Here is a 14919-nt window from a genome sequence, read left to right as displayed (position 1 = left end):
TGGCTTCCACGACTCCTCACACCTCCAAGAACCGAATTGTGCAGCACATGCCATAACAACTGTTACTTTAATAATTCACCCTCTGCAGCATCCCAGTGAATGAATCTTTCAGCGTGCAATATAGAGGGCTACCTTGGGGAAGAATCGGCAGTAGTCTCTCATCAGCAGAAACTCGGCTACATCTCTCAGCCCATCCAGCGTGTACATGTCAGCCACCGACACCACCTGACTGGGGACAGAGTGCAGGAGAAAGTTACGTGACCGGCTGGGCAGGAGTGCTTCAAAAACCTGATCAGTGAGGAAACAAACCAAGCCGTCGTCACATCTATCATTTGACGCACTTCTTGGAGATGAAAGGTTATTCAATCAATCCATTAAAGATCACTCGCTCTACCACATTTTCAATATTGCTCACTTCTCAGCCCTCGGAAACATCAAAACATCCGTTTCCAGGCAGCCAGCGATACATTAAGACGTCATGTAAGCACGAAAACCAGAAGAGTCCGTAAGAGATTAATTCAACTTTTTCAGTGCCCTTTGTGAAGAAAATAATCCAGAAATCAATTATCGAAATTAGTTTTCCTACCCCCTCTCAATTGTACCACTAAATATGTTCAGGAGAGTGGATGCTATTCTGTATGGACGAGATATTGTCAACAGTAATGAAAATGAGGCAGCACTTCCTGATTGATCTTTTACCCGTATGAGGGACTCACTATATCTTCCACAGGGGTAAACAACCTCAATTCTACAGGAAGAAAAGAGTACCTCTCCCTGCCTCTGCTGCACAATCATATACAGTCCTTCCCCACCCACCCTGTAATTCAGGATATAAAATATTTCATAGTTCATGATGCAAGTACAGCCCTTAATCCCCTGCTGGAAACACTGTGAACCCAGAAGCACTGTTACTTACCCTATGGGTACCCCTGGTGGAAGGTCAAGCACCGCCCCGTAAATGAACTGAAGTACAATATCCATTTCTGCAGGCCCGACACTGAAACAAAGCACGACAGACGGCTCTAGATTGTCTGGAGAAGTATAAATGAGTCCAGTCTGAAGATTCAGCAAATTCGGATGCGAGTTGTTATACGCCGAAAAAGCATTCCTCTCCGCACATATCGCATGTGATGATTATAACCCAGAAATGTATGCAAGAAGGCCACAATCATTACCACAGTTAAAATAATGATTAGTTTATGTTTTTTAAGTGCCAATTAATGATTTCATGAGGTGCCCATTTATTGACTAAATTATGAGCTTATCAAGCGCAACTTTCATGTGAATTTGCTAATCAGAAATGGGTGTGAATGCCCAGCAGAAATACATGTAACTTTACGTCTGCTGAAGACAAACAGAAAAATCTGGAGCTAAGGAGGTTAAAATGCGCCATGTTTTTTTTAAAGCCGCCTTCTTTATTAATGCATCGTGGCTTTGAAGTAGGGGGTGTATGGCTGATTTCAAAGGCGTCTTCAGCTCCTCAACATGAATTTAAACCAAGTGACAGAGCATGTCCACTTCTGTTATTTCAGTCTTGTTGAAAATCAGCTTCAGCAGCTAGTCTGTGTGTGAAAACATCTAGCAGTGCTGTTTGGAGCCTGATTATAGCACAGGAAAGTGTTAGTCAGTAAACTACGGCTGTGGATTTTAAGAGACTGCCAGCCAAGCATATATACTTCAGCAGCAAAACAACAAAGAATATATTAGTGTGACATCCACCTTCAGAACACGCAACTCGTTAATTTGTTAGAGAATCTGCACTAATGCATCAAACTGTAGGCTGAAATTAAATATTAACTATATGGCAAAGGCCACAAAAGCAAAGAGGTGGATTAATCTTATTTAGAAATGCAATCTATGTACAATTATCAAAACCAGAGTGATGGCCAGTCCATTAACACATACTGCATTTCCCTAGGATTGAAAAAACACACACACAATAAAAACATTAATGTCTCAAAGCAGTCGAGGTCTAATGAACCATTCAAGACCAACTTAAAATGTAATTAGCAACGAATCACAGAGAGTTGTCAGTTCTATCTGGACTTTCATTACATTTAAATCCCTGAACATCTAGTAATGATTTCTGAATGAGCCTGCTTCGTTTCTCTGTTCAGGATTTAAAATACAATTGTAAGACGGAAAACAGACATCTCTCTGGGAGGAGAGATTTCCTCATTCATTCCCACATAAAGGACCATATGGATGTGAAGCCTCAGGACACGGCCACTGACCAGTGCTGTGAAAACGCTTCATTAGAGCGGCCCTTTGGAAGCAGGGTTTGTAACAAAACCAGGAAAATATTAAAAACTAAAACTGAAATGGACTTTCTCCAAACCACATTGTTAAACAACTGCAGAACAGTCCAGGATTATTTTCCTCTCTCAGCTGCACAGATGCCTACCGGCAGGGAGGGGGTTCCTGACGGTGTTGGTGGAACGCAACAAAGGGATAGCCCTGCTCCCGCCATGATTTATTAATAGCATCCCTCATTAAAAATAAATCAAGTGCAACCCTAGGTGATGCTGGCTCCTGCATTATCTGCACCACCTACACAAGCTTGTACGAGTCAAAGATAACAAATTACACTGGCACTGGCGTTTCTAAATACAGATAAATTTAAGCTATTGGTTTAAACAGGTCTAGGGCGTCTCCCACCCGTCCCAAATTGGGGGGGAAATAATTGGAGAATAGAGAAGTAGTCTCCAGTCTCCAATTATGTCCCCCCAATTTGGAATCACCAGTGACTGTACTCGGCCTAATCCTGCAACTACAGAACACACCCCAAAACCCAAGGTGGGGTGCCTTTACCAGACTCAAAACTTGGAAGCCCCCCAAAAGACCCCTTCCTTAATTGAATTAAAGAATATTAGATCTTCATTAAGACCTGCCAAGCCTCACACAACCCATTCAAAGGCAACAGTGTACTGATGATTTACAATTTAATTTTACCTCAAAACGGATTCTAGGAATGCTTAATTAAAATAAGACACCCAAATCACCCCAAGGAGAGAACCCATCATGCCCCACATTGTTCATTGCCCAATATTAGCTAATATGCATACTTACCCATCCCATCCCCCGCCCCCACACACACACACGCCTCCGCAGAACCTACCCGTGCAGAGAGATGTGCTGCTGGGAGCTTTCCAGCCAGTTTCCACTCAGCATGGCAGAGAAGTAGTGAGAGCGCACACTGAGAATGGCCCTGTGGAGGAAAACAACAAACCTTTAAGATCACTGCACACACTGAAGTCTGGGGAGACAGAAAGGGCAACACATGTGCCACAAAGCAGGCTTGTATTATCTTCAGATCCAACATGTTAAGAGGGCACTTGGCCCCTATGTACGCCCCTCAAAGATATGTTATTGCACCATGAATTAAGGAATATTGAATACATAAATACATTTCTCAAAGACCTATAAAAAGAGGACTATGTACAGTGAGGGAAAAAAGTATTTGATCCCCTGCTGATTTTGTACATTTTCCCACTGACAAAGAAATGATCAGTCTATAATTTTAATGGTAGGTGTATTTTAACAGTGAGAGACAGAATAACAACAAAAAAATCCAGAAAAACGCATTTCAAAAAAGTTATACATTGATTTGCATGTTAATGAGGGAAATAAGTATTTGACCCCTTCAACTTAGTACTTGGTGGCAAAACCCTTGTTGGCAATCACAGAGGTCAGACGTTTCTTGTAGTTGGCCACCAGGTTTGCACACATCTCAGGAGGGATTTTGTCCCACTCCTCTTTGCAGATCCTCTCCAAGTCATTAAGGTTTCGAGGCTGACGTTTGGCAACTCGAACCTTCAGCTCCCTCCACAGATTTTCTATGGGATTAAGGTCTGGAGACTGGCTAGGCCACTCCAGGACCTTAATATGCTTCCTCTTGAGCCACTCCTTTGTTGCCTTGGCTGTGTGTTTTGGGTCATTGTCATGCTGGAATACCCATCCACGACCCATTTTCAATGCCCTGGCTGAGGGAAGGAGGTTCTCACCCAAGATTTGATGGAACATGGCCCCGTTCATCGTCCCTTTGATGCGGTGCAGTTGTCCTGTCCCCTTAGCAGAAAAACACCCCCAAAGCATAATGTTTCCACCTCCATGTTTGACGGTGGGGATGGTGTTCTTGGGGTCATTCCTCCTCCTCCAAACACGGCTAGTTGAGTTGATGCCAAAGAGCTCGATTTTGGTCTCATCTGACCACAACACTTTCACCCAGTTCTCCTCTGAATCATTCAGATGTTCATTGGCAAACTTCAGACGGGCCTGTACATGTGCTTTCTTGAGCAGGGGGACCTGCGGGCGCTGCAGGATTTCAGTCCTTCACGGCGTAGTGTGTTACCAATTGTTTTCTTGGTGACTATGGTCCCAGCTGCCTTGAGATCATGAACAAGATCCTCCCGTGTAGTTCTGGGTTGATTCCTCACCGTTCTCATGATCATTGAAACTCCACGAGGTGAGATCTTGCATGGAGCCCCAGACCGAGGGAGACTGACAGTTATTTTGTGTTTCTTCCATTTGCGAATAATCACACCAACTGTTGTCACCTTCTCACCAAGCTGCTTGGCGATGGTCTTGTAGCCCATTCCAGCCTTGTGTGGGTCTACAATCTTGTCCCTGACATCCTTGGACAGCTCTTTGGTCTTGACCATGGTGGAGAGTTTGGAATCTGATTGATTGATTGCTTCTGTGGACAGGTGTCTTTTATACAGGTAACGAGCTGAGATTAGGAGCTCTCCCTTTAAGAGAGTGCTCCTAATCTCAGCTCGTTACCTGTATAAAAGACACCTGGGAGCCAGAAATCTTGCTGATTGATAGGGGATCAAATACTTATTTCCCTCACTGTATATTATAGAAATACCATGCCAAGAGTGCAGAGTCAAATAAATGTAGTAAAACAGTAGCATCTAACAGTTTAAAACTTTCCATTACAAGGCAGAGACAGAAGAATAGCAGCAGAAACTAAATAAATAAACTGGAGCTCATCCCGGCTTTTAGGATGCCAAGAAAATATTCAATATTTTATGTTGGAGAAATGCCACTTTCTCGGGCAAATCAATAGTGTGAAAAGGGTCCTGGAGGTCAAGACACGTGCAGCTTGTGGAAAACAGTTTAAATACAAATTCTGTAACTCAAATGTGTCAAATTACAAAGATACAAAGAGCATGCGTTCAATATCTCATCCAATGACAATGCATAAAAAGCTGACAAGCACTAAACACCACACAGCGTACACATAAATGTACAGTACATTGTAACATAAAACTTAAATAAAGTGCTGCCTCTGAATGCCATCTACTCAACCTGTAGTTTAGGACCCTTGAGAGGAAAAGCTGATCAAAGTCTCATCACTGTAGCAGGGACTTTGGCATAAGAAAATCAATGGTGTTTCGTTTACAGCAGACAGGACAGTGAGTAAAGAATTCAAATAGCGAGTATGTTTACTTCAAAAAAATTGATAATCAGGTCACAAGACAGAGGCTGTAATGACAGTGTAATGGTCCAGAACATTGTGTCATCGGCCGCTGCACTCCGAGATGGAGACGAGATGCATTTGGTCATGTGTCAGGGGGTGTAGTGGAGTGACAAGTATGTTTTCACCCTGGCCATCAATCACACTGGTGTCAATACACCACATCAGCAACATTCCCTCAGGATCAAAGGAAACAAACAAGAAATGTGCCAAGAAACAATGCAAGCATTTCTCACCATTTGCTGCAGTTCACATACCTTCATATTTATATCTGAGCATTTACACTTTATCCCAGCCATTTTCCTTCAACCATGTGTTATCGAAGAATGGACAACTGATTCCATCCTTTTTTGACCAGCATTGATAGGGAGGACCGTTCTTATTACCAACTGCATGCTAATGCAAAACATGTCCTCATCAAATTGCTGTTTTTTGTAACAATTAAATACATCAACTTTAGGATTTGACAAAAGATCAGCTAGCAGCAAGACAATTTGTTATATGCTTTGTGTGTTTCTGCATTTTCACCAAGCAAGTCCTGAATGGAAAATGCCCATGTCTGCATTCACATACATATCGCCCAGGGAACCCTGCTCAATTAACAGAACGTAGCATACTTTTCCATAGAAAACCCTATGGAGCATCTCTATCCCTCAGACGGTCAGTGCAGGCTGAGAAATACTTAAGGTCTAAAGACAAAGTCATATAGTTACTCCTTGATCCCACATATTCCACTGAAACTGCTCTCCTAGAGGTCAGACTCCCTTGACTGTGCTCAGGCAGCCTCCCTCTCTCCAATCCTAATCCTCCTCCATCTCTCTGCAGCTTTTGACAACATAGATCACTCCATCCTCTTCTCCTGCCTCTCCAACCTTGGAATCTCTGGAACTGCTATTTTGTTCCTCCTTCTACCTCAACGACCGCAACTACCAAGGCATATGGAGTGGATCTACGTCAACACAACCTCCTCACAGGTGTGCCCCAAGGCTCTGTCCTGGGCCCCCTCCTGTTCTCTCTCTATACCCTAAACTAGACCCCCTCATCATCTCCCATGGTTTCTCCTACCGTTTCTATGCAGATGATGCCCAGATCTTCCTGTCTTTTCTGACCTCCTCATCCCCCCTGCATCTCTTCCTGTCTGTCTGCCATCTCCTCCTGGATGCACTCGTATCACCTCAAGCTTATCCTCTCGAAATCTGGTCTCCTCTATGTAGCGTAAGGTACACTTATACATTTCAATTAAAGAAGTGAATTTATAGTATCACCTTATCACGAATCCTGGAATCTTGTAGAACTCAATTTCTGTATTAATTGGACGCAGACACCAATTCCAAAGATATAAATTGTCAAATTTATTCAAAACAAAGACTAAATGTAGCACTACACTAATTATACAAAAGGGAAAAACTAATTAAAATTCAACTCTAGATCAACAAATCAAAGACAAATCACTTCCGTGTCCAAATCAAAGACCATGGGATCGCATATGATATCACACAAATCGTTAAACAAAAAAGGTTATAAACAAATTGACTACAATACCGGTTAGTAAGACGAAGGTGAGTCTCTCGTTAGTATTATTAGTCAGACATTAAATAACTACGCAGGTTAGTATTTATGTCAGGTAACTTCTCGTTATATATATATATATATCAGTCTCATTTACGTTTAGGTGCCGAGAAAGATCCTATCATTACTTGTTACCACAATTTCCCTTAACTGATTATTATTCAATGATTAAGGATAGGCAGGGCCACCAATAATCTAATGTCTATTAACTTGTGTCAATTTCAGACTAAACAGTTAAACAGGAATGAGAAGATATTTCTCGGAGTTGACAGATTTTATTTCTAAAATTATCAACAAAACAGTTTAATGCAACACACATTTATATTTAAGAAAACTAAATGATATTACACATTCTAGAGTTATGAATCACAGATTAACATTTCTAATTGATTTCTCAAATGTCATGAATCATGAACTCCAAACTGTTAAACTTATCTGAACTTCGTCACAGAGAGGCCTCTCTGGCTTCGGGCTCAGATAACAGCACACGGCACGAGGTCCGTGTGTTTTGGAACAAAGGCAGTCCGGTTCGGCTTTGTCCAAGAACTTCCACTCAGTCGATGCACCTGGAAGTTGGGGTTTCGCGAAAGTAGAGTCGTTTCCAAACAGATTTTCCACTGGTTTGAAGGCTCCAAGGTTGTGCACAAAATCTTCTTGGCAAGCAGGGTCTCTCACCGTACTTATTTGAAGACAAAGTCTTTGAGGAAAGCAGGGCCCTGTTCGTTCCAAGGGTCAAGTTTCTTAAGACTCAAATAGCTATTTAAATGACTGACACTTTCGTATACAGTCGACTTAGTCAATTGTCCAGCTGTAAAACTCCACTGATCAGGTGGGCACAGGCGGGCAGCGCAGTCTGTAAAGTTCTTTATTTAATAAAGTCCTTTAAAAGAATTCTTCGTACGGCTCAATCTCCTTCTCCCAGTTGAACTCTTCTGTTGCCGGCAAAGACTTGGTTGGTTTCTGGTTCCGGTTCTGGCAACAGAGCTACAGGTTGAGCTGTGGCAGCGAGTTTCTGGTTCAGGTGAGAGAGACAGAGAGAGAAAGACTGTCTGCTGTTCCTTATAGTCTGTCAGATCAATAGGTGATTGGTCCCTGAGTTCTTGAGATTGGATTTCGGTTTCAGCCCCCCGTGTCCTATTGGAGGGGGGCTTGATTTATGACTGATGTCAATCCATGCCATCTTTTGGAAATGCCGGTTGGCCCAGGTTCGTAGCTCTATGTCGGGATTTCGGCTCTCGTCCACTTCAAAGACTTTTTATCACCTACAGGCCCCTTTCTCCAGACATTTCACAGCAGGACTCCAAACCATTCGGCCCATTCTCGGTGCCATCCTCCCCGAAACTGTCACTTTGATGCAAACCAGTTCCAAGCTGATGAGCCAAGGAAATCTGATAACTTTGGGGGGGGAGAGGTCTTCTTTAGATCAGTGCTTCAGCTCAGAACCAAAATGCTCTTATCAAAATACACCCAACATAACGCTACATCTACTTTCCCTCCTCCTCCTCACCTTCTACTGATCTCTCCATCTCAATTCCCTTGGAATCTACCACTATCCCCCCTCTAAGAATCACCCTCGATCCTGCTCTCTTCTACTCTCAGCACATCTCCACACCCACACGCACCTGCCGGTTGTACCTGAGCAACATACACCAAATCCGCCCTGGACCCTGAAAGTGGTGGAATGAGTCCCAGACTACCCTCCGGCGATCACTCAAGACCACTTGTTATTACCTCTTGAATTATGATGTAGTTTACCTGAGCAATACAAGTCCCCATGGATAAGGGCATCTGTCAATAAATAAATAAATAAATAATAATACTGTGAAATATCACACCCCACAAACCCACCCCCTATTCTCCCCCTCCAGCGAGAAAATACATCTAACCATTGTCAAAGTGAGACTGTGAATGATCCTGCATTATTTGGAAGGAGAAATCTTTTTAGGATAATCTGTTGTGAAATGAGAAAATGAATAAATGACCTATTTTGGGATCCGTTTAATTTATTTGAAATGCTTCATGTTAAGAAGAAATATATATATGTGTGTGTGTGTGTTTAGTTTAAAAAGCAAGAGAGAGATGAATGCAGCCGTTATATAAGTGTTCCGTTAGAATCACTGCATCACGCAATCCATGTTTAAGAGCCCGACCAATTAAAACACTCTATAAAGCTGGCCTAAAAAAACATTCACTTCAAAAAAGCATCCGCAGAGTGATTTGGCAAACGTTTTAAAAGACACCTTCTGAGTTCTAACCAAAAATGTCATGTCATCTACCTACGGAGTCTCAAGGAAAAGAAAAAGTCATATTGCCCAGTTGACCTTTGATGAAGCGGATAATTAAAGCAGTCCCTTCAAGGCATTACACTTGTGTTTTTAATCAGTTTGCAGGCTACGTGTTATTAAAACATAATATGTCTTTACCGCTTACCCAGTTTTAAGGAATCAAGGACTTTCATTTGTAGTCATTGGCTAATACATATTATGGCTCAAAGACAGGCTCTGTGGAATAATGAAAGTAATTTAGAAGGCTCCAGAGCTGACACAACACTAATCAATAATGATAAAATAAGTGTGGTGAATATTTGGGGATTTCAATTACAGTATATCCACCCCCGACTGCTTCACACGCAATGAGTCGCACTCAGCAGGGTTTATTTCACTGATTACTGTGCAGTCTTCCCCCATATTCATCAGCTGCCTGGAACACAATGAAAGAAATTCAATGCGTCAAATATCGGTGCCGTCAATCCTTGAACATTTCCTTAACTGTTTGATGCCATTGCTATTGGCACAGCGGCCAAGTGTATGAAGATCTGATTAAGGTGAAGCAAACTTTTGTTTTCTTTTTTTTGTATTATTACAAAAGGAAATCCCTCTACTGGCATGAGTGCCTAGCTGAACAAAGAACTACATCACAGCAAATTTAGTGTTCACCGAGTTCGGCCTTGTATACTCGAGCAACATGAGAAGCACTGACTCGGTTGTAACCTCTTCTAGATGTCTAATGTCATCTCTGGAGTCCAGTAACATTATATCAGCTTCAATAACAAGACTTATTCTCCCTACTGGCTAAGCCTACTATAAAAGGACAGTAGCAGCTTACAGTGGATGTGCACTCACTGGGTAGCAAATCAAGACATAGGAAGCTTACATTCAGAGTCATTTCTCCAAAGCCTGAAATGCATCCGGTGCCTTACAAGGACAATTCATCTTATCGGATGCTGCGGAGTAATTCAGCAGGAGAGTCAGGCGACCAGCTTTGTATTTCGAGCAGAAGAAATACCAGTTTGAATACAAAACGATAGCGTTTGTCCGTCTTGATGAAGAGGAGATATATGAAAACGATTCCCCCTCACTATAGACTCATTCACCCATTGAAAACTGTAGGTTGGGCATGCAGTATTGCTCATTTCTGTTCCACTCTGCAATATGAGAATACATTATAATAATTACACTTACTGACAGATCCCATAAGGTTGATGACTAGTCAGAAAAGGTAGGTCATCTAGCACATAAGATAACAAGGTGATGTACAGCTTGCATAGATGTTTTACACCTGCCTTTACATTTCAAGTGCAATTAAATCATTTACATTGGCTTCAAAGAAGCCTTTAAACATTCACATAAATACATATGCATTCCTCCTCCAGGAAAGAAACATATGCATCTGTTTATTCTGGGGAAATCCGTGTTGATTTACAGATAAAGCTCAATGCACATGGAGTGGAACCCAGAGATTAGCATGAGCAAACTGAAACAGCTGCGGCGGCTGGACTGACATACTAATTAGACCTGCAAATCACAGGAACTGGAAATAACCTTCAAGAGACTCCTCCTAGCCTGCATTTCCTGGAAAGGACACAGTCCAGAGAAAAGCAGGTTACTGACTTCACCACCCAGATCACAATAATGTGGATCTCATTTTCTAGTCAGCAGTAAGCTTATGTAAAAGAGAGCCCTGATCTGTTAACCTGTAGTAGGCAATTAAACATAGCATGAAAAGCTGTACATAGGAACAGTACATTTCAGTGCTATAGGGAATTCATTATTTCCCCAAATCTAGATATCAATAAAAAGGTTTGACTGTACCTGTGAGCTTTGAATATTTGAGTCCCAACCTGAATGCTGACATCAGAGGAGTCGCCACTCTTGTACAGCGAAAGCAAATCTGCTCCGAGAATGGACGCCGGCTCCAGGGTGGAGGAGTCTGGAGGGAATTCAGAGAAGGAAACAAAAGGTTTACGCAGACAACATTCTCTGAACTTATATAACCAATAACGGGTCAAATCCATCCTGAAAGGGGAATCCCCAGCCACAGATAACGAGAGCTCATTATGATTACAGCTAAAGGGCTTTGGATGCAGCAGTTGGGCCACTTGAACCAGACCGAATTAATGGGCGGCTGGCCCCATGTGAACCAGCCACTGCCCATCTGGGAGGAAGGCCATCAGATTGCACTTCTGCCAGCTCGGCAACCGCTTTCCCAAGAGGCTGCTCACCTGAAGGAGAGCTGGCTCCTGGGAGATCTTCCCAAGGGCAGGTGTCAGATCTCCTCTCATTCTCTCCACAGGCTTCGTCCTGACACTCCAGCCCCGTTTGCCTTCCTGCTTCTGCACCAAGCGCCCCAAGACCGCTCACATCGGTGTCTGCTGTGTACACCTGCCTACAGCAGACATGGGGGACACAATATGGATCAGAACCAGTTTTTATTGAGATTAACTCAAGAAAAATCAAACGGAAAGGGTCATATAAAAAATAAGTACAGGCAGCAGATAAAGTTTCCAGGATTACTTGGTGAAAACAAGCACGATGCATGTTACAATAATTGACACACACAAATCTAAGTATGCATGGATAGCACACACAGTTCTGAGGTATGAAAAGCAGTGCTGGATAAATCCCAGAATTAGGCTGCAGTCTGTTTTCTCCACTGTCCCACTGGGAAATGAAATAAAGCTATTTATGTTAGAATCCTGTTTCTATCACAATGTATATATATATTAATAACTTCACACAAATTGTAGAGCTTATTTTTCTCTTTCACATCTTTATTACCATTTTGACGCCTGCATTTCCACTTCCAAACTGAGCAATTGCATAACTTAGGCTTTGTGCTGAAGATTAGTATTAGACGGGGCAGAGATTGTTTTCCTTTAGAACATATCAATGCTGCATAATACAATATCAAAAGCCAAAAATACATTTTCAGACAATAAGAGAGATGAGAGAAGAATCAAATAAAGTGCATACAAATGGAAAAGCAATTATGACCAGCATAGTAAGCAGAGAACTTTCTGAACCATAGGGTTTTATTACACATATTTTAAATTTGATACACAAGACATTCTCTTAACTCGACAACTCGGTCTGTTTGAGGTAGTTTATTGATCATTAAGAAAATAAAACTGAATGGCAATACAATGATAACCCCAGACTTGCATTGTGGCTGATCTTGTGGATTTGTATAGTCTAATGCACTATCGATATGAATAAAAAGTGAAATGAAAATACCTGGAACTGACAGATGTTTGGAAGACCCAGATGATTAATCAGATTCACTTTCTTAAAGCAGATCATGTAGAGGAACAGTACAGAAGGAAATGACTCATAAAACAAAATAGTGGCATCTGCAGATGTCCTTCAAAAGCAAACCAGCCTGATGGTGCAAAGCATTTTTGTAAGAACTAACTTAAACAAATACCCACACAGATGTGATTTGTCTTTGCACAGTAGGTAGCCTACAACTTGTATAGATCTGAGTAATCAGTTGTGCTTTATGATGTCGTGCGAAAGCATTTGTGGTTTATGCAAATTGAGAACAAAACCAAATGCATATGAAAATAAACACAAGACGCAACTATTTATTTATGATTCCTTTACCGAAAAAGAGAAAATACCTCTTGAGCGTAACAGGTGATGGATTTGTAGACATTACCATTCAGGCACATGATTGATAAGTGGATTACAAGAAAAGTCCGCAACAACGAAAAAGCAATCCCTGTAATCCGTTTTCATTTGTGTTCCAAACTGCTCCTCTAAAGCTTTTTAGCATTTCAAAGTCCAGCTGGGGACCATCTCTTAACTAGTGTGTACTTTTATCTCAACACAAGCACTCGCAACCTGAGAAATGGAGGCATCTCCAATCAATGGCAGGTCACAGGTCACAGATTTAAACTTAAGCATCAAAGTTTAAGGGGGAAGCTTGACTGAAATGTTCAAACGATCACAGCATTTGTATTCCAGGGCCTCTCTCAGCACAGTGCTGCACGCACAGCCTTTTCCAGGCACGGCTGAGGAGACACGGTCGTCCTCGAAACGCGTTTTCACCAGGACATTAATACAGCCATCAACTACGAAGTCATTACAATTAAATCAGAGCCAGACCATTCAGAAACGCTTTATTTAAAGTTCTGATAATTAGAATGAGGCTGCAAAGGAATTAACCTCTAATTCAAAAGCAAATAGCAGACAGTTTCCACTGCGGGACAGCAGCGTGATCGCATTAAGAGGGCTGCCAGTCTGAGCTCGAGATGCGAACAGATGGCAATACAACTAGAATGTTGTGGGACCCCCACCAAAATCCAACAACGGCGACAGGGATTTCTGTCACTCTACATTTTTCTGCCTCTTGCATTATGAGCTGTGGAATTTTCCTGTGAGCTATGCAGCAGGGTTATAGCTCCAGAGAGCGAATACTATTATTAGTATAGTTAACATTAGGTTTGATTGAGAAGGACACATATGCATCAGGAACCAAATACAGACTATAAATACCAATCATTGAGCTTATAGTATGGGAGCAATAATGGGATTTGAGTTTCTTTATGTGTGGTGCAACTAAAACAGATTGCTTCTTTCTTCAAGAATGGGTAGCTGGGTGTCCTTCCCTTCCCTTCAGCCTTATTGACTCAGAATCCAAGCATACATGCTATATCATATATATTTCCTACCCCTGAGTATTGCTCTTTATGGTTTAGCTCTGTACAGGTCGAGTGGAGGGCAGCCAGACACATACCCTCAAGGCATTTAAGCCCAGGCCCTGCAGAGTTGTAGTAGCAGTGTGATCTGAAGACACCTGAATGAAGCTCACAGTCCATATGGCACATGGTAGGGCAGTGCAAACAAACAAAAAAACTTCTCGCACAAAGTATCCACCATATACAGTCAGATTGGATGACACTTAACACAACTTTAAAGGTTAAATACAGACTGGATATTACAAAGAACACATAAATGCGCTTTGTGCTTTACAGCCAAAGTAAACATAACAGGTCGCCCCCAACTTAATCCTGGAGGTTGGCTTATCTGCACAGCTGCATTTAGCAACACATAGGGTCAGTAAGCCTGCACATCTGAGCTCTACTGGCTCTGGCTGGATTAAAATACAAACCAAAAATGCTCATTTCCCCTTTCTCAGAAATAGTGCCGCTCTGAGAACACCTTAATTAATGTACTAGTTTTCCAAAAATAATGATTTTAGCACCCCCTGTCTGAATACATAAGTCACAAACCTTTAAGGACAAGCAATTGTGATGCAAATACTAATACTGCGAGAGACTTTACGACATTAATTTGCTGTTAATACAGATTGACCTCTTTTAAACAGTCCCAGGGATATAAGGTAGGAATGTCATAAGGTAAATGTCTAACTAAATCACTTGTCTAAATAACCAAAGCATACCAAATTACCAGAAGGCAGTCTGTTCTATTTCTCTACAGAAAGTAAAAAAATAATCACACAACAACAATACAAATAAACACAAACACAAAAACAACCACACTATGGCCTTGTTCGTCTGCCAGTAAAGCAAACCCGAATCCATTTGCAGAGTGTTAAGTAGAACATAAATTCAGATGCGAATGATA

The 14919-nt window shown here is 41.8% G+C and overlaps 1 protein-coding gene across 1 annotated transcript in view; it reads right to left on the bottom strand.

Moving 5' to 3' along the window:
• The window catches only part of btbd8 (BTB domain containing 8), a 40574-nt gene that overhangs the window by 21752 nt on the left and 3903 nt on the right, over positions 1-14919 (bottom strand). Inside the window, exons 4-8 of the mRNA XM_066691689.1 lie at positions 11553-11716; positions 11143-11260; positions 3119-3208; positions 917-997; positions 133-229 (exon numbers count right to left, since the gene is read on the bottom strand). Coding sequence (XP_066547786.1) covers positions 133-229; positions 917-997; positions 3119-3208; positions 11143-11260; positions 11553-11716 — 550 coding nt within the window. The remainder of the gene's footprint in view (positions 1-132; positions 230-916; positions 998-3118; positions 3209-11142; positions 11261-11552; positions 11717-14919) is intronic.

This window comes from Amia ocellicauda, chromosome 19 (genome assembly GCF_036373705.1).
Source record: "Amia ocellicauda isolate fAmiCal2 chromosome 19, fAmiCal2.hap1, whole genome shotgun sequence".
Taxonomy (NCBI): Eukaryota; Metazoa; Chordata; class Actinopteri; order Amiiformes; family Amiidae; genus Amia; species Amia ocellicauda.
This window is presented reverse-complemented; position numbering and strand designations above follow the sequence as displayed.